Source organism: Quercus robur, chromosome 5, assembly GCF_932294415.1.
Source record: "Quercus robur chromosome 5, dhQueRobu3.1, whole genome shotgun sequence".
Taxonomy (NCBI): Eukaryota; Viridiplantae; Streptophyta; class Magnoliopsida; order Fagales; family Fagaceae; genus Quercus; species Quercus robur.
Genome location: NC_065538.1, coordinates 27,613,041 through 27,634,192, shown reverse-complemented (window position 1 = coordinate 27,634,192; position 21,152 = coordinate 27,613,041). Strand labels below are relative to the sequence as shown.

The window sequence follows — 21,152 nt, the reverse complement described above, 5'->3', positions numbered from 1 at the left end:
AGATGATTGGAGCAATACTGAAGGCGCGTGAGGCGCATGGAAAAACTACCAAATCTTTGACCGGCGTGTGGCAATGCGTGTAGGGTCAGATGATGATGATTCCGACGGAGCTGTGTAGATCGGTTGAAAATCTACACGATGATATGTCTTATGTCTTAATCGAAGGTCCGATGTGGAAGATTCGATGAAGGCTGTGATCTTGGTGGTAGTGTTCAAGCTTCTGGCAGTGAAGATTCAACCTTGGGCACCTCTGACGGCAGTGGAGCAGTTATGAGAGGGCACGGAAAAGCTTTACTAACCGAAGAAGTCGAGGCAGCAGAAAATACCAACAAATACAAGACTACAAGACATAAGAAAGTTAGAGCAATGGCTCTGATACCATGTTAGAAATACTGAATGATTGTATATTGTATTTCACCATAATTAAAGAATACACATGAGTGCCTTTATATAGGATGCATATGAATGCAGTACAAGTAAAAGTGTAGTATAAGAATGTGTGCTATACAAGTAATCTAGTTGGGCCTAAAGCCCATAACACTATACACATTAGCAGATAACAAATAATCTAAAAGGGAACACAATTATAACGTGCACAACAAGCATAGCAGCAACAAATGTAAAAAATGAAAAAAATAAAACATCGAAATTAATAAACAGATTTGCATATCCTTCAAGGTTTTAGATTTGTATTTCAGCTACAACAATTTATATCAACAATACTAGTAACAGTAAGGACCCGTCTACTATAAGCCCAACCACCCCCCCTCCCCAACCAAAAAAAAAAAAAAAAAAAAAAGCTACTAAACAATTAACACCCTGATTCAAATCCAATGTGAGTTCTACTGGAACCACCTTTATAGCCATCTCGCATTGAAGATCCAGCACTAGCTCTCATTGAGCCTCTAGCACCAACTTCCTCGAGAGCTTTCTTACCAGTATTGACCTCTGACGAGAACTGACCAAGTCCAAAATAATCCTCCTCAAACTCAAGTGGCCCATCTCTAGGACCAGTCATCCGCAACTATTCTGCGTTTCCATATGTCTCGACATCAACACCTTTGTTTGGCCTACTGTATAGGGTTGAAAGTGTTGGCTGAGCAGTAAACAAGGCCTTGTAATACACATGGTACTGGTCATCAGTTGCGAATCCAGAGTCCATTCCTTTGTCCTGGTTGAACAGACTTTGGTCACACATAACCTCTCCTCCTCTTCCTGCCCCTCTAAAAGAAGAAGCCATGCAAAGAGCAACCTTCTCGCTAATATCACGATATATCTCTATCTCTTGTGATCTTGCTCTTCTTCGTCTTCCCCATCGCAGCATCCTTGTCCTCCAACCTTCTCTCCTTCTCCCTTTCGGCATCGCTCTTCACGCATTTTCTCACTCAGCATACGTTGTTCCTCCATAGACTCCTTAGGCAGATGATCCTCCTTCTCATAGGCGCTTGCATGCTCATAATGAATTCTCATCATATCAGAAGTATCTAAGGCTGCAGCGGCAGAAGTAGTTCTCTCAGAACGTGCCTTTTGAGCAAGTGCCCTGAGCTCACGTTCTTGCCTTTCCTTTCCTTCTCCTTCATGAGAATCTCCTTCTGAAGCTTGGATCTGATGGCTACAGCTTCACGGGCCTTATGCTCTGCAAGATACAGTGCTTCGAAAAGGGTTGCAAAATTATTGTTGATGTGGACATCATGAAGGGCTCTACCATCAGCTGCGAGACGCTTATCAAGAGGAATGGTATAACCTTTAGGGTTAATCCAATTAGAGATGCAAGGTGGAATTTTCCAGTCTTGTTGGTCCTTCACAGTAACAGGGCGAGGAGGAGAATGCATGATTGGCACAGGTGGGGAGGCAGAGGCGGAAGGATTTGGAAGAAGCTTATGCTTGAACTTAGGAGGATCAAGGGGATAGGCAGGCATCTCCAATATGTTGATTATCTTTAGCACCTGTGTTGAATGCAGCAGAAGCAGATTGCTGTGAAGGTTTATACTTTATTAAGGACTGATAACATTATCCCAAGTGTTTATCAATATCACAATAAAATAAAGTCTTAATATTCATACATTTAAATACTCAGTGTAATACAAACTAATTCTTTCCCATAAAAAAAAAAAAAAAAAAAAATCTAATTCTTTAACATTGATAGAGTGGGGCAGGGTTAAATTCCTAAACTCGTCCCCGCCGTGCCCCGATGTATGGGGACAATATCTTGCCCCATCCTCACCCCCACAAAGGTGGAAAACCCACATGGGCGAAGCAAGTTGAAGTGGGTTAAGTTGTTGCAGATCAAGGCGGGATAGGGAAAGATTGACATCCCTAAAGCCAAGTCTAATCACCCATAGAAGTGTCAAAGATGCAAATTATGATTAGCCCAAAACTGGATTTCTCTTTTTATATTTTATTGTCAGTTGTTTTCTATTCTTGCAACTAGGACTTTGAACTTTATAATTATGGTCAATTGATTTTGAGTGAACCTTAATTGAATTAATTAAAATCAGTTGCATGTCAAAATTTTATTTTATTATTTTAATTTCAAGGCAAGAATGTAATTAAAAACAATGGACAAATACTAAAGATAATTATAATTTTTTAATTTTGATAAGTCGTCTTGTAACATAGATAGTTAATTTAAAATCAAAATTTCTAAGTATGCTTTAATTTGAAAGTAGTTTAAAATTCGTAAGTATGCCAACTAACACTTACTCCTAGAAACTCCTCGAATTTAATTTTGGCATTGTTTTTGGGTTCTAACTTCAATTTAAACATCCCGGAGGGTAACAAGACTTCAAAAACTCCTAGATAGAGGGATGAGAGGGAAATTTAAGATTTCTAATCTACCATCCTCTGTAAATTAATAAATAAATAATAGAGTGGTATAACATAAAAAGGAATTAAAAGATTTTTATTTATTTATTTAAGAAAAAAAAGTTGTTAACACAAGATTATTAATGACAACTTTAAATTGTTTAATGAATAAAGTATATTCTTTATCTATAGAACGAACTTTGGTGAGATATATTTTTTCTTATTTAAATTTATAAAACCGTTGTTTGCTTTGCCTTTATATGTTTCTATGATGGTCTTTATCAAAAAATTTATGAGGTTCGTCTACAATTTAAAAAAATATATAGAGAGATGTAGGGGTTGGGATTGAGTGAGAGAAAGTGAGAAATAGAGAGTGAAAGGGGGAGAAAAACCTTTTTGAGGGTTTGTCAAGGTCATATCCAAGTTGAACCCATGCTAAAATCTCAAAATGCTAGAAGTTAAGATAATAGAGATCTTAGACTTATAGGAAATGAATTAGAGAGAAAATTGAACAGTGCATTAATAGAAATTAATTGGTACAAAATAGTAAATCTATAGACCAAGGGAGTCAATCTCGTACGGGAGGTTGTAACGATTTGACCAGTAGAACAATATATTTCGGTATTGGTCAATACTGGTGTACTGTTTCGAGTTTAGCATTATATATATATATATATGTGTGTGTATGTATGTATGTATGTATGTATGTATGTGCATGTGTGCGCGCGCGCATTATAATAAATATAAAAGTTTACCATAAGACATTACCTTAATTCATAATAAATTAGTCATAGTTTTAGACTTTAGCATCAATTAAAAGAAAAAAAAATACAATATAAAAAATAGAAAGCTTAATTGTTCATTGCATACTAAGAAAATAAATAATACTAATAAGTTAATGCAAATAATTTACCATTTTGCCTTTACAAAAATTCAAAAAATACAAAACTAAAAAAAAAAAAAAAAAAAAGGTTTTTTTCATGTACCGGCCGATACGCCCGATACTGGCTAGTAATGCTCAAAATCGGCCACTATGGTCAGTACATGACCAGTATTTAAACTAGTACAAAACGTTGGTATTTCGATACCGGTATACGTATCAGTACGGTACATATTGGCCAATATCGGTACGGTATCGACCACCTTGGTATAAACTCATTCACTCTATCTAATCTCTAATTAATTTGGCAATTTTTCTAATAAAAATTAAAATAATCCTCCTCATTTGCTAATTTGCTAATTGTCTCCACCTTCAATATGAACAAAAGGTTGTTCAAAATCCTTCTCATTTAAAGCTACACTTCCAACAATATCATGCCGGTTGTATTGTTGTTGTATCATCGTATCTCTTCTCAATTGAAGTCAAGGCTTGTAGTTGCCTCCTCTACAATTCCACTTCATCTTCTAAGCCATTTTGAACCCTTCTACCCATCGGTCCATTGGCTACAATATCATCTTCCTCTATTTCAAGAATAGCTGACTTCTTTCCCCTGCCTTTTCTTCCCCTTTCTATCATCATGGCTTCTTGTTGTTGTAAACTTTGTTAATGCCATTGAAGGGTGTGGTTAACAAAAGAAAGGTGTTAAGAATCATAATTAACAATCAAGATTGAATTTTGATGGTTCTTACTAACTAAAGATCTGTAATTGTAACTCTTACTCTCACTCTCACTCTCGTAGGAATATATATGGCTACTTACTAACTGACTTCTTCTCTCTACTCTATAGACTATAACTATTACAACTAAGCCAGTTACCGCTGCCTATTGCCTATTAATATTAATATTAATTAATTTTATTTTAAATCATACTAATAAATATATGTGTATAGTGTAGTATAATAATATTTTATGTTAATTGATAAACTAATTTTTTTTTAAAAAAAAATTTAGAAGCTAATGTGGCATTTAGAAAATGTCAAATAATTTTTAATTTAAAAAAAAATATTATTTAGAAAACAAAACACTACCGTGTTTCTCTCCCTCATCTCACTCTCTCTCAAACCATAAACCATCATCACTTAAACTCTCATGATTGGAGCTAGTTACAGTCGACCAACTCCATCATAAACAGCCATCAGACTAAGTTCTGATCTAGGGTTTCCAAGGTTTGGTTTGAGAGATGGAGGGGTTGAGATTGAGTGAGAAAAAAGGGGGAGAAAAGCCACTACCACAATGGCAATCGGGAGCAATGATGAGAAGCTTAAAGGGATGGCTATGGAGGATTGACCTATTGGTTTGTAAGAGAGATTGGAGAAGGAAAGAGAGATAAATGAGAGTTTGATCCATAATCTCATCTTTCAATCATAATTTTAAACTATAAAAGTTTGCACTTTAAATATTTGATCGATGACCTAATTATTGATCTTTGATTATTTTGAAATTTTGCAAACAATGAGGATATACGAAGGTAATGTCTAGAGCTGCCATTAATTGTTTATCTTGTAGACAACCCTTTTTGAGGGTTTGTCAGGGTCAAATCCAATTTGAACCCATACTAAAATCTCAAAATGCAAGAAGTTAAGATTATATAGATCTTAGATTTACAGGAAATAAATTAAAGAGAAAATTGAACACCTCATTAATTGAAATTAATTGGTACAAAATAGTTTAATTATATATTTAGCATAGACTCACTCACCCTATCTAATCTCTAATTAATTTGCTAATTTTTTCTAATAAAAATAAAAAATAAAAAACCTTAACTACTACAATTAGTGAAACAAAAATAATTCATTGATCATCTCGCTAATGAACAAACTCTCTAATTACAATGTATCAACTGAATTAATGAAATCACGTAACTTGCTCATGTTTTAACTAATATAGGCACACTTGTAATGGTTGAGTAAAAAGTTTTATTTTTATTTTTTAAATAGATTTTAGTCTCTTTCAAGTATTATGGGTTCTTTATCATAAAGAAATGAGAATTCTAAGCTATCAACCATTCTTATGAGACATACTCATATTTATGCTTTATTTGAGGTTTAAAAACCATTTAAGAGGGATGAAATAGAAAATATTTATTTATTTATTTCTCTCTCTCTCTCTCTCTCTCTCTCTCTCTCTCTATATATATATATATATATATATAAATAGGTGCAATAAAGTGAAAGGGAAGGGAATTTGTGCAAGAAATTAAAGGGATGACATAAAAGTAAAAAGGGGAGGGGATTGCTTGAAAATAAAATTGATGACATAAAAGTAAAGGTGAAGGGGATTTCTTGAATATAAAATGGATGACAAAAAAGTAAAGGGGAAGGGGATTGCTTGAAAATAAAATAGATGAAACAAAAGTAAAGGGGAGGGGGATTGCTTGAAAATAAAATGGATGACATAAATATAAAGACCCTAGATGCCTAGGTGGGATGGGATTTCTTTTAAAGGTATTTCCACAATATAAGCATAAAGATAAAGAGATATACAACAATATAGGAATTTAAAGAAAGTAAAATTAAGAGACAATGAATAAAACAAAAGATCATTTTTATACATAATGTATGATGTTATAAGAACAAAAGCAAGGGAATGGATATAGTTATAGGAAAGCTAACCCAATCCCTTACAACTTACCCACCTAAGAAAAAAAGTATTTTATTTTTTTTAATTTTTTTGAAGGAAAGAGGTGCTAGAAATTTTGAGAGTGGTTTCCTATAGAGAGAGAGAGAGAGAGAGAGAGAGAGAGAATCTTATCCTAGATAACTTTTGTAGGAAGTTTTTGTCTTCTAGTTTGTATTTCCAAGAGGATGGGGAATGATATTTATAGGGATGGAGGGAGGGGCAGGTGGCACTCATTCTACTGAGCACCAGTTGTAGCAACGGCTATAAAACCAGTTGCGATGGCCAGCTGTCCCTCTAGAAGCTTCTCCATTGTTCTTTTTCAATTTTTTGAATTTCCTCTTTTTTGACTCTGTTTTCAGGTTGCTGTTTGGAGGTCTTTCTGGGCTCCAATTTCTTCAAACTTTATATCCCTGGAAAGCTCTAGATGTCTAGTTTCCAATGATCTTAACCTTGCCAAATTTGGAGTTACGGTTATCAATATATTCCATTTGGAAGGAAGGTAATGCAGTGTTGAAAATTTTGTGACATTTTTCCTTGAAAAATTCGTATCTTCCAAACTGGGACAGATATCACTGAGTCCTTTTTCTGAAAGGTAGTCAAGACCTTATTCTTCGAGTTGGTTGAACTGGATCACTTCAGTTCTTACCCAATTGGTACAGTTTATTTCGCAAGTTGGCCTAAAAATTACCCATTTTTCTAGGAAAAAAATGGGAAATTACACTTTACCCACCTATGGTTTTTCCGAAAAACACTTTGCCTACTTGTGGTTTAAAAATTGACACTTTACCCACCTAAGGTTAGCTTCGTTTGTCTCCCATTATCCACTTTGGTTAAAAACAAGGGTTCATTTGTATTTTTGTTATCTTTTTATGTCTTTCTCCTCTCAATTTTTTTTTTTAAAAAAAAAAAATCAAGAGAAAAGAAGATCTAAAAGCTAGGTTTTGTAAAAATTAAAACCTAACTTTTATATATATTTTTTTCATTTTCTTTTCATGTATTAGCTTTTAAATCTCTTATTTTAACACATTCCCTTCTTTCTACAAAACACACACGTAAACAAAGCCATTTGTGTGTAAGAATGTTAGAATTTCATACTCCTTTGGAATCCAATCAGGTTGTTATATGGACCCTTGGTTCAAAATTGTTTGCCATGGAACTGGAGCATTCTTTAAAAAAATTAACATGACAGTGCTGGAAATTGCTCTTATCGGTAGAAGCAATTTTCTAGAGAATACGATTTGTGTCAAATGTGGTTCAGTAATCTCTTTGAATCCCAATTGTATGAGTATGAGAATCGGAGTTATGAACCTTCGAAGGAAGTCCTTTTACCTTCTCTTATTCCAATAACTTTCTTGTTTCATTTGGTTGCAACATAATAGCAACAATTGAAGAAACTGATGAAGAGATTGTTGGGTGCAAATCTCATTGTAACACAAGCTTGATAAACACAGCACGCAATTCAGGCTCAGGCTTCAACCACTGCACAAGCTCAATCCCTTTTGGTCTTCAAGCATTTAATGTAGATTTTGTAAGCACAAATAACAAGGTCCTAGAGGGTTGCAACTATGCTTTTTTATTAGACAATAGTCGGTCGGAGGTACTAGAGTCCATTAAAATTTTGGAAAAATTGGGTTTTAGTCTTGTGTTGCTGGATTGGTAGATACATAACTGGACCAATGGTTGGCGTGAGATGCTCGATTCCTTCAACAATAGACAAGATTTCCAGTGATTTTGACACTTCAAGTTTCGGTTCTTATGGGGGTGACGTGAAATTTTTGCACAACACAATATCAAATCACTTGATGAGACTTTGTAGTGATTTTTGCACAACATAGGCTTTGCTTATGTGTATGTTCTGTAAAAAGAGGAGAATGTTAAAACAAAAGATTTAAAAATTGATACATGAAAAAAAGATGTAAAAGTTAGGTTTTAATTTTTACAAAACTTAACTTTTATATCTTCTTTTCCCTTATTATTTTTTTTTTTACCTTATTTTTTTTTTTTTTTTGAGAGAAGAGACATAAAAGGGTAACAAAAATACAAATTTACTCTTGTTTTTAATAGAGGTGGGTAACGAAAGACAAACAGAGCTAACTTCAGGTGGGTAAAGTGCTAATTTTTAAATCATAGGTAGGCAAAGTGTTTTTCGGACAAACCACAGGTGGGCAAAGTGTAATTTCCCAAAAGAAAAAATTGAAGTTTTCTATTAGGGTTTTGGTATTTTGATGATATCTCATTTGTCTTAACTCTAATTTTGGCTAGTAAACTACCATTTCAAAGGGAAAAATATGCCCTATGAGATAGTCCAAAATTCAACTTGATCCAATGGTTGAATAAAAAAGTCAACATTTTGACCACACCCGTTAGGGTTTTGGCCTCAATTTTTGTAAAAAGGGTTTTTAAATGTTGTGACCCCTTTATCCACCATCCAATCATGTTGTATTTATTTATTTATTTTACCCTTTTTAGCTTTGAAACTTGTATTTTTACACCTTTTTTTCAATTTGTTTCTAAATTTTTTGTCTTTGTTTTGACACGTGAATTGAGGCCGGACAAAATACAGTATCGACAAAGATAAAGGAGAGTTTGATCCATAAACTCGATCTTTCACGCATAATTTTAAACTATAAAAGTAACAACTAAACTCAATAACCAACAAATTGTCTGATTACAAAGTAACAATTGAATTAATGAAATCACATGACTTGCTCATCTTTTAACTAAAACAGGCACACCTATTTATAACTTAAGAGTTGAGATATGGTGTCATGTTCCTCTTAATGAAACAATGCGTCAAGACTCGAGCCCAAAGCATTTAATAAATTGGTGTGTTTCATTCCTGTTCTTCACAGTTTGCACACACAATTTGCAACTCCCCATGAAACGATGTATCGAGACCACAACTCTCTGGTTACTTTTTTTTTTCTTCATCTTATTTGCCCAAATAATTGGATTTAAAGGCATTTATCCCATCTATAAAATTGTTTGATTAGAGAGACTTAGCTGATTGGTTGCTACTAATTTGGTGGAGTTTGTATTATTTTGAAAATTAGATGAGGATCACCTCTATGATGGTCACATTACACGAGTACAATGACACTTCAAAAAGAATTGAATCAAGGCTAGTTGGCATAATTAACAATTGAATTCAATTACCATGGTAAATGAGTGTCGATGTATGAAAGACTTGATCCTTGTGTTTCAAATAGCCATACCTACAAAATAAATAAATAAAGAGAAAAGAAAAGCCACATGCAAAAGAAAGCGCGGGGCCAAGAGATAGGGTCTTCACCTTCGAAAGTCCCATATGATGAGGCAAATTGCCTTGCCCCACGGGGCTTTGTGGGGCCCTTCTCTGCAAAATTTTACTTCATGTGAATTTGTTACACCCCGTCCCACACCTATTACAATTTGTTTGCTTGTCTTTTAAAAAAAAAAAAAAAAAAAAAAAAAAAAAAAAAAACCAGCTTACATACATGAAATTACAGTTAACTTTATTACATTAAATCAAATTAGTTTTTAGTAAGGATTGAAGAGTATTATCCAAAGTGTTTATCAATACAATATCACAATAAAATAAAAAGTCTTAGCATTCATACATTAAATGCATTGTATAATACAAACTATTTCTCAAAAACTAGCCTCTAGCTCTTCTATTTTTTTAGTAAAGGTTAATAATTTGCATCCATTATAATTTGAGATTCCTAAATTTTCCAGTCATAAAATACCTAGAGGTGTAATGAAAAAATTATTTCACTCTTAAACACGTAACACTCATCACACCTCTAGATATTCTATAATTAGAAAAATATAGTAATCTCAAATCATAATAGATGCAAATTATTAACATTTACAAAAAAAAAAAAATAAAATAAATAGAGAAGCCTCTGAGCATCGCTCCGGGGCTAGTTTTAAATAGAGGGATTAGTATTTTTTACTCTAAAACCTAGAACACGTGTTATTGGAGGTAGAATCCTGGACTATTTATCAATATGTATACATTACACATAAGATAATTGAGAGGTCAAATGAAAACATAACCAAAGGAATCACGTCTACCCTCAAAGGATTTTTTCTTGAAAGATAGCTTGATAATTACTGGTGGCTTTCACTAAGTTTATGAGCAAAAGACAGTCTGATCACCAATGCTGATAATTTAGTCTCCAAAGTTGCCACTCAGCTGGCCGATATTGAAGGTCAAGTCACAGGAGCTGCCAGTCTTGCATTCAAAACGACAGTCTGGTCACCTATGGTTTCGATGGTTGGAGCTGCTAGTTTTGGTGGTTTGTGCTTGAAATATTTTACATAAGTTATACCAAACATCTAAAACTATTTTATTAAAAATAATTTACATAGAAAATATTTTACTTCCAAACAAATTATACATTATTTATCAATACATAGTTTTAAAAAACCGCACATTTTTAAAGTATGACTATACTTTAACCCATTTTTAACGAATAAATCATTCAACAAATACACAGGAACAAAAGTTCTCCAAAAAAAAAAAAAAAAAGTGGTATTAGGTATGGTATAGCTGTAGATGCTCTTTGCATTTCCCAATATCAATTGCCTTTATATCCGGTTTCGCACATGTACAAGGGCCAAGGTTTGGACTATAAATCAGATTTATCAAGTGGACAGAATCTTACTGTAGTGGCGTGGCAAACATATTATATGCACTTTGTACTCGTAGTAATTAATGCTAATAATTGTATTGGGTTCTTCTAAATTAATGCAAATAATTCAAGAAGGTTGTTGATACCATGATAACTCTTTTTTTCTTTTTCTTTTTTGATAGAAGCATGAAAACTCTTTATTTGGTCAATATCACAAACTTTTTAAATTATACTCAATGAAAAATTACAGAAACTCAAAGTATGCCAACCAAACTGTGTTGAAATTGTATTGCTGCTTCCTCAAAAGCACTTGCATATGATAATGAACACTTTCATTAATGATTTATTTTGTTCATATGTCACTAATTAAGCACCCAAGACAAGAGAGGGCTAGAAAAGATCAAAAGACCAAACAGAAACCAGTTTTGACAAGCCCCAAAATGAAATAGAGAGAAACATCTTCCTCCTCCTATATTGTACTGACTGAAGCTCCATTACAAAGATTGAATCCATACCAAACATCATTAGGAATATAAGTGTTGTAATAAAATGTAGCAGACTTGGTGTTATAACCATAGATTGTCACTTTCTCAGGCATCCAACCATCGAATCCACTCCTATAAAGGTAGACATAGCAGATTTGGTATGAGCATGGTCCATATATCTGAAATGTATCTCTAGAGCACCTCTCAAACGTTCCTGTTGATGGATCATCCAGTCTTGGTGCATACACCTGATCATCAAACAAATGGTAAGTACATCCAAGAAATGGTAATAAGTTACACAATTAATTAATTATCCATTCTGGATTCTCATGACATATATAGATGCATCTACTTAAATTAATGTACACAAAATTGTCATGTACATACATCTACACCTGTCATGACTGCTCTTTTATCATCAATCAAAACAAGAATTGATTTTTGGCATATGCGAGATTCAAATCCAAAATATTTTATTGGACAATAAGAGACTCTGTCTGTTGACATCTACATTTATACATGAATTATTTTATGTACGGGTATATGTGCTTATATTTAGGCAAAAAAAAAAAAAAATTTTGAGAAGAGAAACATGAATTTATGTTATACTAATGTATGTAATGTGTACAGTGAGTTAAGAAGAACCTGATTGCCATAAGCATCACCAAATGCAAGACTGATTTGATCCCTTGTATATTTGGTTGATGAACAGCTTGTCGTTATTGATACTGTGTAAGAGCAACTCTTTACATTCTACAAGAAAATTAGTATTATTTTAGAGGCATAACTTAAAAATTGTGACATAACCTTTTTTTGGTTTTTATACTGGAATAAAATAATTTTGTCCAAGTTACCCCCTATCTGTCTAAGTCCATTGTTTTGAACCAAAAAGAGAGAGAGAGAGAGAGAGAGAAGGAGAAGAAGAAGAAGAAGAAGACTCTTGCTCTAAAGGGATCTATCTTTTTAGAAAAAGATCAAAGAACCATGTGGGAATCTTCAAGGAATATTTTCATACCTGGGTATTGTTGATCTTGAAGGATCTGAACTGCTGAGGTTGAGGAATGATTGACTTGGCTTGGGAGAATGTGAAAAGGAAGGCCAAAAAGAGCAGAAAAGTCACTGCTTTCACCATTTCCTCTAAATTCCTATGAGCTATATCCCAGGAGTGACTGTGTGAGGAGAAGTATGATCTTTAGAATAATCCTAAAGGTACATATATACTATACGTAGACTAGAGTAGAGAGCTTTCTAGCAACCAAGGGTAGATCAGTCAAATTCCTGTCCCCTTTGCGCCTTGTCTAATTTATTTATATGAATTATGAGTTTTACTAGAGGAGAAACATGAGGAATTAATCATGTTTATTTTAGTAGGGCAAGTCAGTCTTTTTGGACAGGGACTTCTGGTTTTGGATGAGCACAAGTAAACCTATGTTTATCTTTATCCAAGCCATTACCAACATTAATATTTGACTATGTTTGTTTCGACTTTAATGCTTTACAAAAAAATATAATTATATTTTTTGAAAAACTATCTTATTTTTCTAAGTTTAATAGTGACTTTAAAATGAGATAAAATTTTTTCTTCAAAAAGAGTCATACTTTAATAGAGTTTTTCATTGACTAAAAATAGAATTTTTTTTAGATGCTTTTTTTGATTCTACCAAATGCAAGAAAATATATAAAATTATCTTATTTTTCTATATTTGATAACTACTTCAAAATGAGATAAATTTGTTTTTAATAATAACCTCAAAATGAGTCATATTTTAACGGTCTTTTCATTGACCAAAGATTTATTTTATTTTATTTTTTTTTCTGGTTCTACCAAATTTAAAAAAAAAAATAATTGAAAAACTATATTCACAAAAGAGTGAAATAAACAGAGCAAGATTAAACAAGTTTGGGTCTTCCAGCAGTCTCCCTTTTAGGAAGGAATCATTTTAAGGCAAATGACAAATGTTTGGCTAGTTAGTGATCTCTCAAGTCTCAGCTTCTCCATGCCTTCTCTCTCTCTCTCTCTCTCTGTGAAAATTTTTTTGAATCATTACTAGAGGAGCATACACTCTTTTATGAGTCAAGGAAGCACTGTGAAAGGTTTTACCGAGTCCTACTTCTAATTTAAATTCATTGCACGTTTATGGTTCCTTGAACTATATTAAATACCCATCATATAAGTTGGACAATGTTTTCCTCCCCTCATTAAAAGTCATATAATTCAACCACTATGTAGTAGGTTTAAAGGAAATTCCACAGCGCCACTCTACATCTTCCATGATCTGAAGAATTTCCCAGCAGACTGAACTCCTTGGGGCTTCAAATCCCAATTTGTTAACTCCTTGAGTAAAGCCCTCTTCAATGGCTATGTCTTCAATCATCCCCAAACTTAAAGATTTTGTTGTTTGCAAGACAGTTTCAAACCCATTCCTTTTTGCACTCACCTTTATGGTATCTAACCACAACAGCTAAACAAGATTTATTATTCAACAATGCTATAGACACAAAAATTTCACAAAAAAATTTCACATGTGAGATGGTAGATTGTGATTAGTATAGCGTCACTTTTATGGGACTACCTTTGACATCATTTTTATTGAATCTACTTTAATCCTAATACTCCACGGAAATCATTAAAACTTTTGAATCTCTAATGAAAATTACACATAAGATAAAACTCAAGCTGCATTGGCAGCAGTCATAAGGATTACACGTTAAGTGTTTTTCTTTTAAAGAAGGAAATCCTTCGTGAAATTCTCTCCCATTAGCTCAGCCAGCTGTCCAGGTAATAGCAAGTAACTTAAATTGCTGTATTTAGCATTTTGACAATGTCAAGTTGCCTCAAGAAGGATTTCCCTGATTGAAAGGGTAAACATACATCAATGATTTAGTACATTTAAGTAACTTGAATTACTGCAGTCAGCATTTTGAAAATGTTGAGTTGTTTCAAGAAGGATTTACTTGCATCGATTATTTAGTTCATTTAAGTAACCTGAATTACTGCAGTTAGCATTCTGACAATGTCAAGTTCAAGTTGTTTTACGAAGGATTTCCTTCTTTAAAAGGAAAAACTTACATGATGATTTAGTTCATTTTTGAGTTTATTTACAATCAAAATTTGCTAATTCAGCTCAGCATAACAGAAGTGGTACTTCAAATGCAATAGAAAAAGAAAAAGAAAAAAAATCCTATCCCTTCAAATTTTCTCCCCAATATTCCTTTCACGATAAAATTACTCTTATCAATCTTTAGACTAAAGCAGGAATAACAAATCCTAAGAAGCTGTCAGGATGATCTAATTATAATTTCAAGCCATCATAAACATGTGAAAATGACAGAATTGCTGCATTGTAATTGTCACCAACAATCCAAAAAGAGATGCAAGAAGTAATAGAAAATTCAAATATAGTTTTTACCTTGAATTCATAGACAAAGTCGTGAGCACTAAAATATGCAGCCTATACCCCAAACAAAAAGGCGATAAAGGAAAGGAGAAGAACTCTATAAACCCATCTTAGATTCAGAGACTTTGCAGTGATACACAAGCAAATTAGAAATCCAACCATTTAGTGTAGTTTACACAGGTCGTTGGGGAAATTATTACATTCAGTGTACATAGACTTATCTGTGGACAAACTCCGCATGGAATTGAAGCCATGGCCCCAATTTTCGGTTCCGCTTTAAGGCCTGCTCTGCTTGCGTATCTATAACAAACTTTCCCAATAGGAATAGAATTAAACTCCCCCGTTCCAGTACTCTTCACCTCCAATATCTCATTGTCGAAAACCAAAGCATTCACAATCTCTTCAATTTACTGAGTTGTGAACTCAACATTGAAGGCTCTACTCCTCCTTATCGTGTCCAGAATCCTCCAGTGTAACAATCTTTTGCTCATAAACGATCTTCACAGTGTGTTTTTGTAAAATGTTTTACTAAGTTTTTAATGGTAAAACATTTTACATATAAACAAATACCTGAAAACGAGAAAATATTTACTCTTAAAAATCATCTAACCTACTGCATGATTCAAAGAAAAGAGCCGATTTTACCCCTATGAACAAATCACAAACAAATTGCTTTCTTACGCTGAAGCTCAAATTAGACCTAAACCAACAAAAGCATCAGGTAATGTTTGGCAATGTTTTTATCTTTCTATTTGCAGAAATTTGTTTTTAATAAATAAAAAAAGCACTTGGTAAGTTGGGAAAAAAGTTTTTCGAAAATAAAAAATAGATTTTATTTTTTGAAATGATAATTTGTGTGAGAGAGTAAGAGAGAGAGAGAAGAAGGAACTGACAGTTAACAGTACAATAGTTTTCTGAGACTATATATATATATTCAATACCGCAACTTGAACTAAGAACGAAACCATTGCCACATACCAAACTAATTTAGTACCCTTAGTCTTTTACCATGGATTTTGCCACTAATTCATCAATGAAAAGATTTCCATTTCGCCATTAACTTTTTACGGATCTACTGTTGTTTAGAGGTGGAATGCTCTTAGATAGATCATAAATCTTATATGAGAAGCAAAAGGTTTAATTAGAGAACCAATTTAAACAGGTCATAAATCTTTAAAAAAACAAATAAATATTTAGGGCTCATTTGTTACCGTTGTTTAAATAACAGTTTTCAGTATTTAAACAACATTGCACATATTATGTGTTTTCTTCTAGAGGGACAATATCAAAGAGAATCTCAAGCACAACACAAACACAGACACTCTTGCTAAACTAAACCCTGTGACAGAGGATGAAACTCAAAAAAATTGTGTCGCGAGTGAGGCAGATAATCCAAAACAGTTCTCTCAGAACGTGCCTTTTAAGCAAGTGCCCTGAGCTCGCATTCTTTCCTTTCCTTCTCCTTCATGAGAATCTCCTTCTGAAGCTTGGATCTTATGGCTGCAGCTTCTCGATCCTTGTGCTCTGCAAGATACAGTGCTTCTGAAAGGGTTGCAAAATTATTGTTGATGTGGACATCATGAAGGACTCTACCATCAGCTGCGAGACGCTTATCAAGAGGAATGGTATAACCTTTAGGGTTAATCCAATTAGAGATGCAAGGTGGAATTTTCCAGTCTTGTTGGTCCTTGACGGTAACGGGGTGAGGAGGAGAATGCATGATTGGCACAGGTGGGGAGGCAGAGGCAGAAGGCTTTGGAAGACGCTTATGCTTGAACTTAGGAGGATCAAGGGGATCGGCAAGCATCTCCAATATGTTGATTATCCTCTCCTTAGCACCTGAGTTGAACGCAGCAGAAGCAGATTGCTGTGAAGGTTTATACTTTATAAACTTAGAAGAGTGTTGTTGTCTTGCAGTAGTGAACCTACGATTCAGAATCTTTTGAAGGGAAGCTTTAGTCTCTTGAGTAGTCTCTTCAATCTCCCTCTGCAACTCCTCCTCCTCCTCATCAGCACCAACGTTATCTTTTATACTTAGAAGCACCTTGGGGATAAGATGTTTATATTGCGAGTAAACAATCTGATTCTGCCTTACAATCTTTGATCCTCCATTCCTCCTCTAAGGACGACCCTACCCATGTTAAGAGGAAATTGAGCAACGTGAATCTCAGGAAAGGCACCCACATCCCTGAAATCCTCAACCTTTCGAGGAACAAAACCCACATTGTGCCTCTGCTTGAACCACGGAGCATTTGAATCATCCATGAAAGACGAATTGCTTGAAACATCCTTAAAATAAATTGATAAGTAAACCCTAAATCTATCAAAATAATGATGTTGAATTGAAATCTAAAATTCGTGTGTACCATTGAATTAACAATAAACTAACCTAAATCAATTTTGAAACCCTAATTTACAAAATAAATTGCAAGCAATTAATGAGTGGGTGTGAGCGTGTGTGCCATTGAATCGACAATCAAAATCAAAATCAGAAACAGTCCGTACCTCGAGAAATTATACGGTCCTCATGGTATACCACATCATTTGTTTCTCATTCCAGTAAAAGATTGCTGAGTCAGTATTTAGTTTTTATTTAAAACTCCACAATTTTAAACAAGTTGGAGTCTTTTACTGGAATAATGTGTCACATTACTTGTCCACAATGAGAACCTTATAATTTCTCACGTACCTTAGAGAGAAAGAGAGCGTTTCTTGAAGAAGAAAAGGATTTGGCTTTCGAAGATTTGTAACTCTCACTCTCGTAGTAGGAATATATATACATATAGCTACTTCCTTAAACCATCTTCTATACACTACAAGTCTACAAATATTACGACTAATTAAGTCGGTTACCACCACTGCCTATTGCCTATTGCCTATTAATACTGATATTAATAATTTGGGTAAAGATTAATAATTTACATTTATTATAATTTGGGATTTCTACTTTTTCTAATTACCAAAAAAAAAAAAAAAAAAGAATACGTGGGGTGTGTTCTGTAGATTTGAGGAGTTTTAAAACTAACAAAATAGTGATTCTATTTTGTAGGAAGTTGGAGAGTAGAAGTAGGAATTTAAATTAACGTAAAAGTAGGAGTTTATTATAAACAGGAAGACATTTCAACATAGAAGTAGGAATTTATTATTTTTGTTAATTTACTATTTTAACCCCATATTTAAGTTTTAGGTAGGGGTATTTTTGACAGTAAAAAAAGCAATAACTAACTTTTTTTGCCAATTTACTACTTTAACCCCATTTTTAAGTTGTTAGTTAATTAATTTAGGGGTATTTTTGACAGGAAAAAAAGCAATAACTAACTTTCTAAATCCTCTTAATATATACAGATATGTGTAACGTACTATATAGTATAATAATAATATTTCCTGTTAATTGATAAACTATATTTATTACTATTTTTTAATTCCGAAGCTGATGTGGCATTTATAAAATGCCAAATAAATCTTTAATTTTTTTTTTAAATGTTATTTAGGAAACAAAGCACAACCGTGTCATGTTCCTCTTAATAAAACAATGCATCAAGACTCGAGACCAAAGCATTTAATAAATTTGCACACAGTTTGCACTTCTGTTCTTCACAGTTTGCACACACAATTTGCCACACCCCAAGAAACGGTGCATCAAGACCACTACTTTCTGCTTATTGTTTTTTACTTCTTCATCTTATTTGCCCAAATAATTGGATTTGGAAATTTCAAACTTTAAAGGCATTTATCCCATCTATAAGATTGTTTGATTAGAGAGACTTAGCTGATTGGTTGCTACTAATTTGGTGGAGTTTGTATTATTTAGAAAACTAGATGAGGATCACCTATATGATGGTCACATTACATGAGTACAATGACACTATAAGATGAGAAGGTTGGGGGAGCTCTCTAGTCTCACAATCAAATGCAACTATTTAGAGACGTAATTGATGAATGTTGATTTATGGACTTAGGCTATGTGGGGCCGAAATTTACATGGAGTAGGCATTTCGATACTGGTATTTCAATATGGGAAAGATTGGATAGGGGTTTGGCAATGAATAGTTGGTTTTTGAAATTTTTGGGTTCATGGGTATATCATTTACGGTGTGATTCTTCTGACCATTATCCCCTCCATGTTACCTTTTCAGATTCTATTCCTCCTCCTTCAAAAAAAAAAAAAAAAAAGATTTTCAGATTTGAGGAGATGTGATTATCGAATTCTAGTTGTGAAGAGGTAGTACAATCAGCTTGGACAAGTACGGGTAGGGCTGGATTTGATGGGGATATCTTAGCTAAGGTGGATAAATGTGGGAAGGATCTGTTGTGGTGGAACCATAATGTTTTTGGGAATGTAAGAAGAGAGTTGGAGTAGAAGAAAAAATTGCTAGGCAAGGCCAAACAAGAAGCAATAATCAGTGGGAATAATTTTCAAGTCAGACGGTTGAAGGCTGAAATTAATGTGCTCTTGGACAATGAAACAACAATGTGGGCACAACGATCTCGTTTACTGTGGGTGAAAAATGGAGATAGGAACACAAAATATTTCCATAGTTGTGCTACTAAGAGATACTGAAGAAATTTAATTGAGGGTATTAGAGATAAACAAGATACACGGCAAGTACAACCAAAAGAGATTGCATCTGTAATGGTAAATTACAACAAGCAACTCTTCTCCTCTTCTAGGCGGGCTGATCCCACAAATGTTCTAGCTTGTGTACCAAAGGTCATAACTGATGAGATGAATGCTGCTCTTTACTGTGACTTTGTTGATAGTGAAGTATTCACAGCACTACAACAAATGGCACCTCTTAAGGCTTCTGGGCCAGATGGGATGCCACCTCTTTCCTATCAACATTTTTGGGGGATTGTTGATCTCGATGTTACATCTTTGTTAGGAATATAAAATAATTGTAATCCCTAGTTAGTTAGTTAGTTAGTTAGTTGAGATTAGGACTAGTTAGTTAGAATTTGAGCACATGTAACTCATTTAACACATGGCTTAATTCATAAAGCACATGTTGAATTAACTAACCAATTATCTTGAGCCATATGGGCCAATGACATTAAACTAGTCTCATATAAATATATGATTGTAATTTAGCATTAAACATCATTGAAGTATAAACCAATTTCTTAGTGCATTAGTACATCTTTCTTAATCTCTCTCTCAATATTTCTCTATGAATGGTGACTACCTTGAATTAAGTCAAATTCCCTACAATTCTTATCAATCCCCCTATAATTCCTATCCAATTCCATTAGAAACCACTAGATTCCTAACATTTGGTATCAGAGCCATCGATCTCGAGAGGGGTGAATATGATCAACAAGAAATCTTAAAGAACTTACAACAAATGATGAATGAAGTTTTAGTGAAGGTCAAGGCCTTGGCTGAATCTAACATGGCCATGAAAGAAGAACTCTTAAGGTTGCAAGAGGATCTTGAGAACATGATGGAAGAGGAGTTACAATCTCTTGATTCAATGGAACTCGAAGAACAAATCAAGTTCCAAGAATCTACTGCTGTTGTTGCAAGCTAGGATGTTGAATTCTATGTAAAAGTGGATGTTGATGTTCATTTGTGCACTGCCCATGAAGGCCAAGTGCAATCACACTCATCCTTTATTGTTCCATCACTACCTCCACTTTGTGTATCCAAGTATGAGACTATAATTGCATGTCCAGTTCAGGCCCAAAGAATACTGGGCAGACAATTGAGCCTCGTTGTGCAAAGCCTAGGTGTGGAACATCAAAAGAAGGTCTCTAAATTCTACAACGAACTTCTCATTTCCTTAGCTTTATGCAAAGGAGTTGAAGTTGATCTTGGCTACGATTGCTTTGATGGCCAAATTTATCTCATGCATAGCTATCTTGGACACATTTATAGTGGCCAATTTTCTATCATACATGGGTACCACTAAGCTTCTTTAAGGTCACTACTTGGTGGCAAGCCCAATTTGCTATTCTAGGAAAGTTCTTTGGTTACATTCATGGAAGCTAACACATACGATTTTCCTTCCCAAGACTTCATATCAGTAGATGGTGTCTTAATTACTTAAGAATGTTTTCTTGGAGGCAATAGTGCGATAAATTCCAACAATGTGATCTCCTATTATCTACACATGAAAATTTTCAAGATTATTGGAGATGTGCTTTAGTTTGGTTCCCATATTTTGCTACTATTGTCAAATGATGAATCTAGTGAGTTGGATCCAAAGATAAGTGGGAGCCACCTTGGTATGATTGAGAAAATACATCTTCTAGAGCTTGGTATCAGTGTAGTGGAGTTGTTGCCTGT

The 21,152-nt window shown here is 34.0% G+C and overlaps 1 protein-coding gene and 1 pseudogene across 1 annotated transcript; both read right to left on the bottom strand.

The window, feature by feature from the left end:
- Positions 1 to 811: 811 nt before the first annotated feature.
- LOC126728047 (SNW/SKI-interacting protein A-like) lies at positions 812 to 17,131 on the bottom strand (annotated as a pseudogene).
- LOC126725677 (embryo-specific protein ATS3B-like) lies at positions 11,244 to 12,738 on the bottom strand. The gene is made up of 3 exons (XM_050430509.1): positions 12,484 to 12,738; positions 12,114 to 12,221; positions 11,244 to 11,716 (listed from the first exon to the last, which is right to left on the bottom strand). The coding sequence occupies exons 1-3, from the start codon at positions 12,598 to 12,600 to the stop codon at positions 11,453 to 11,455; spliced, it is 489 nt and encodes a 162-aa protein (XP_050286466.1). The 5' UTR covers positions 12,601 to 12,738; the 3' UTR covers positions 11,244 to 11,452.
- Positions 17,132 to 21,152: the final 4,021 nt, after the last annotated feature.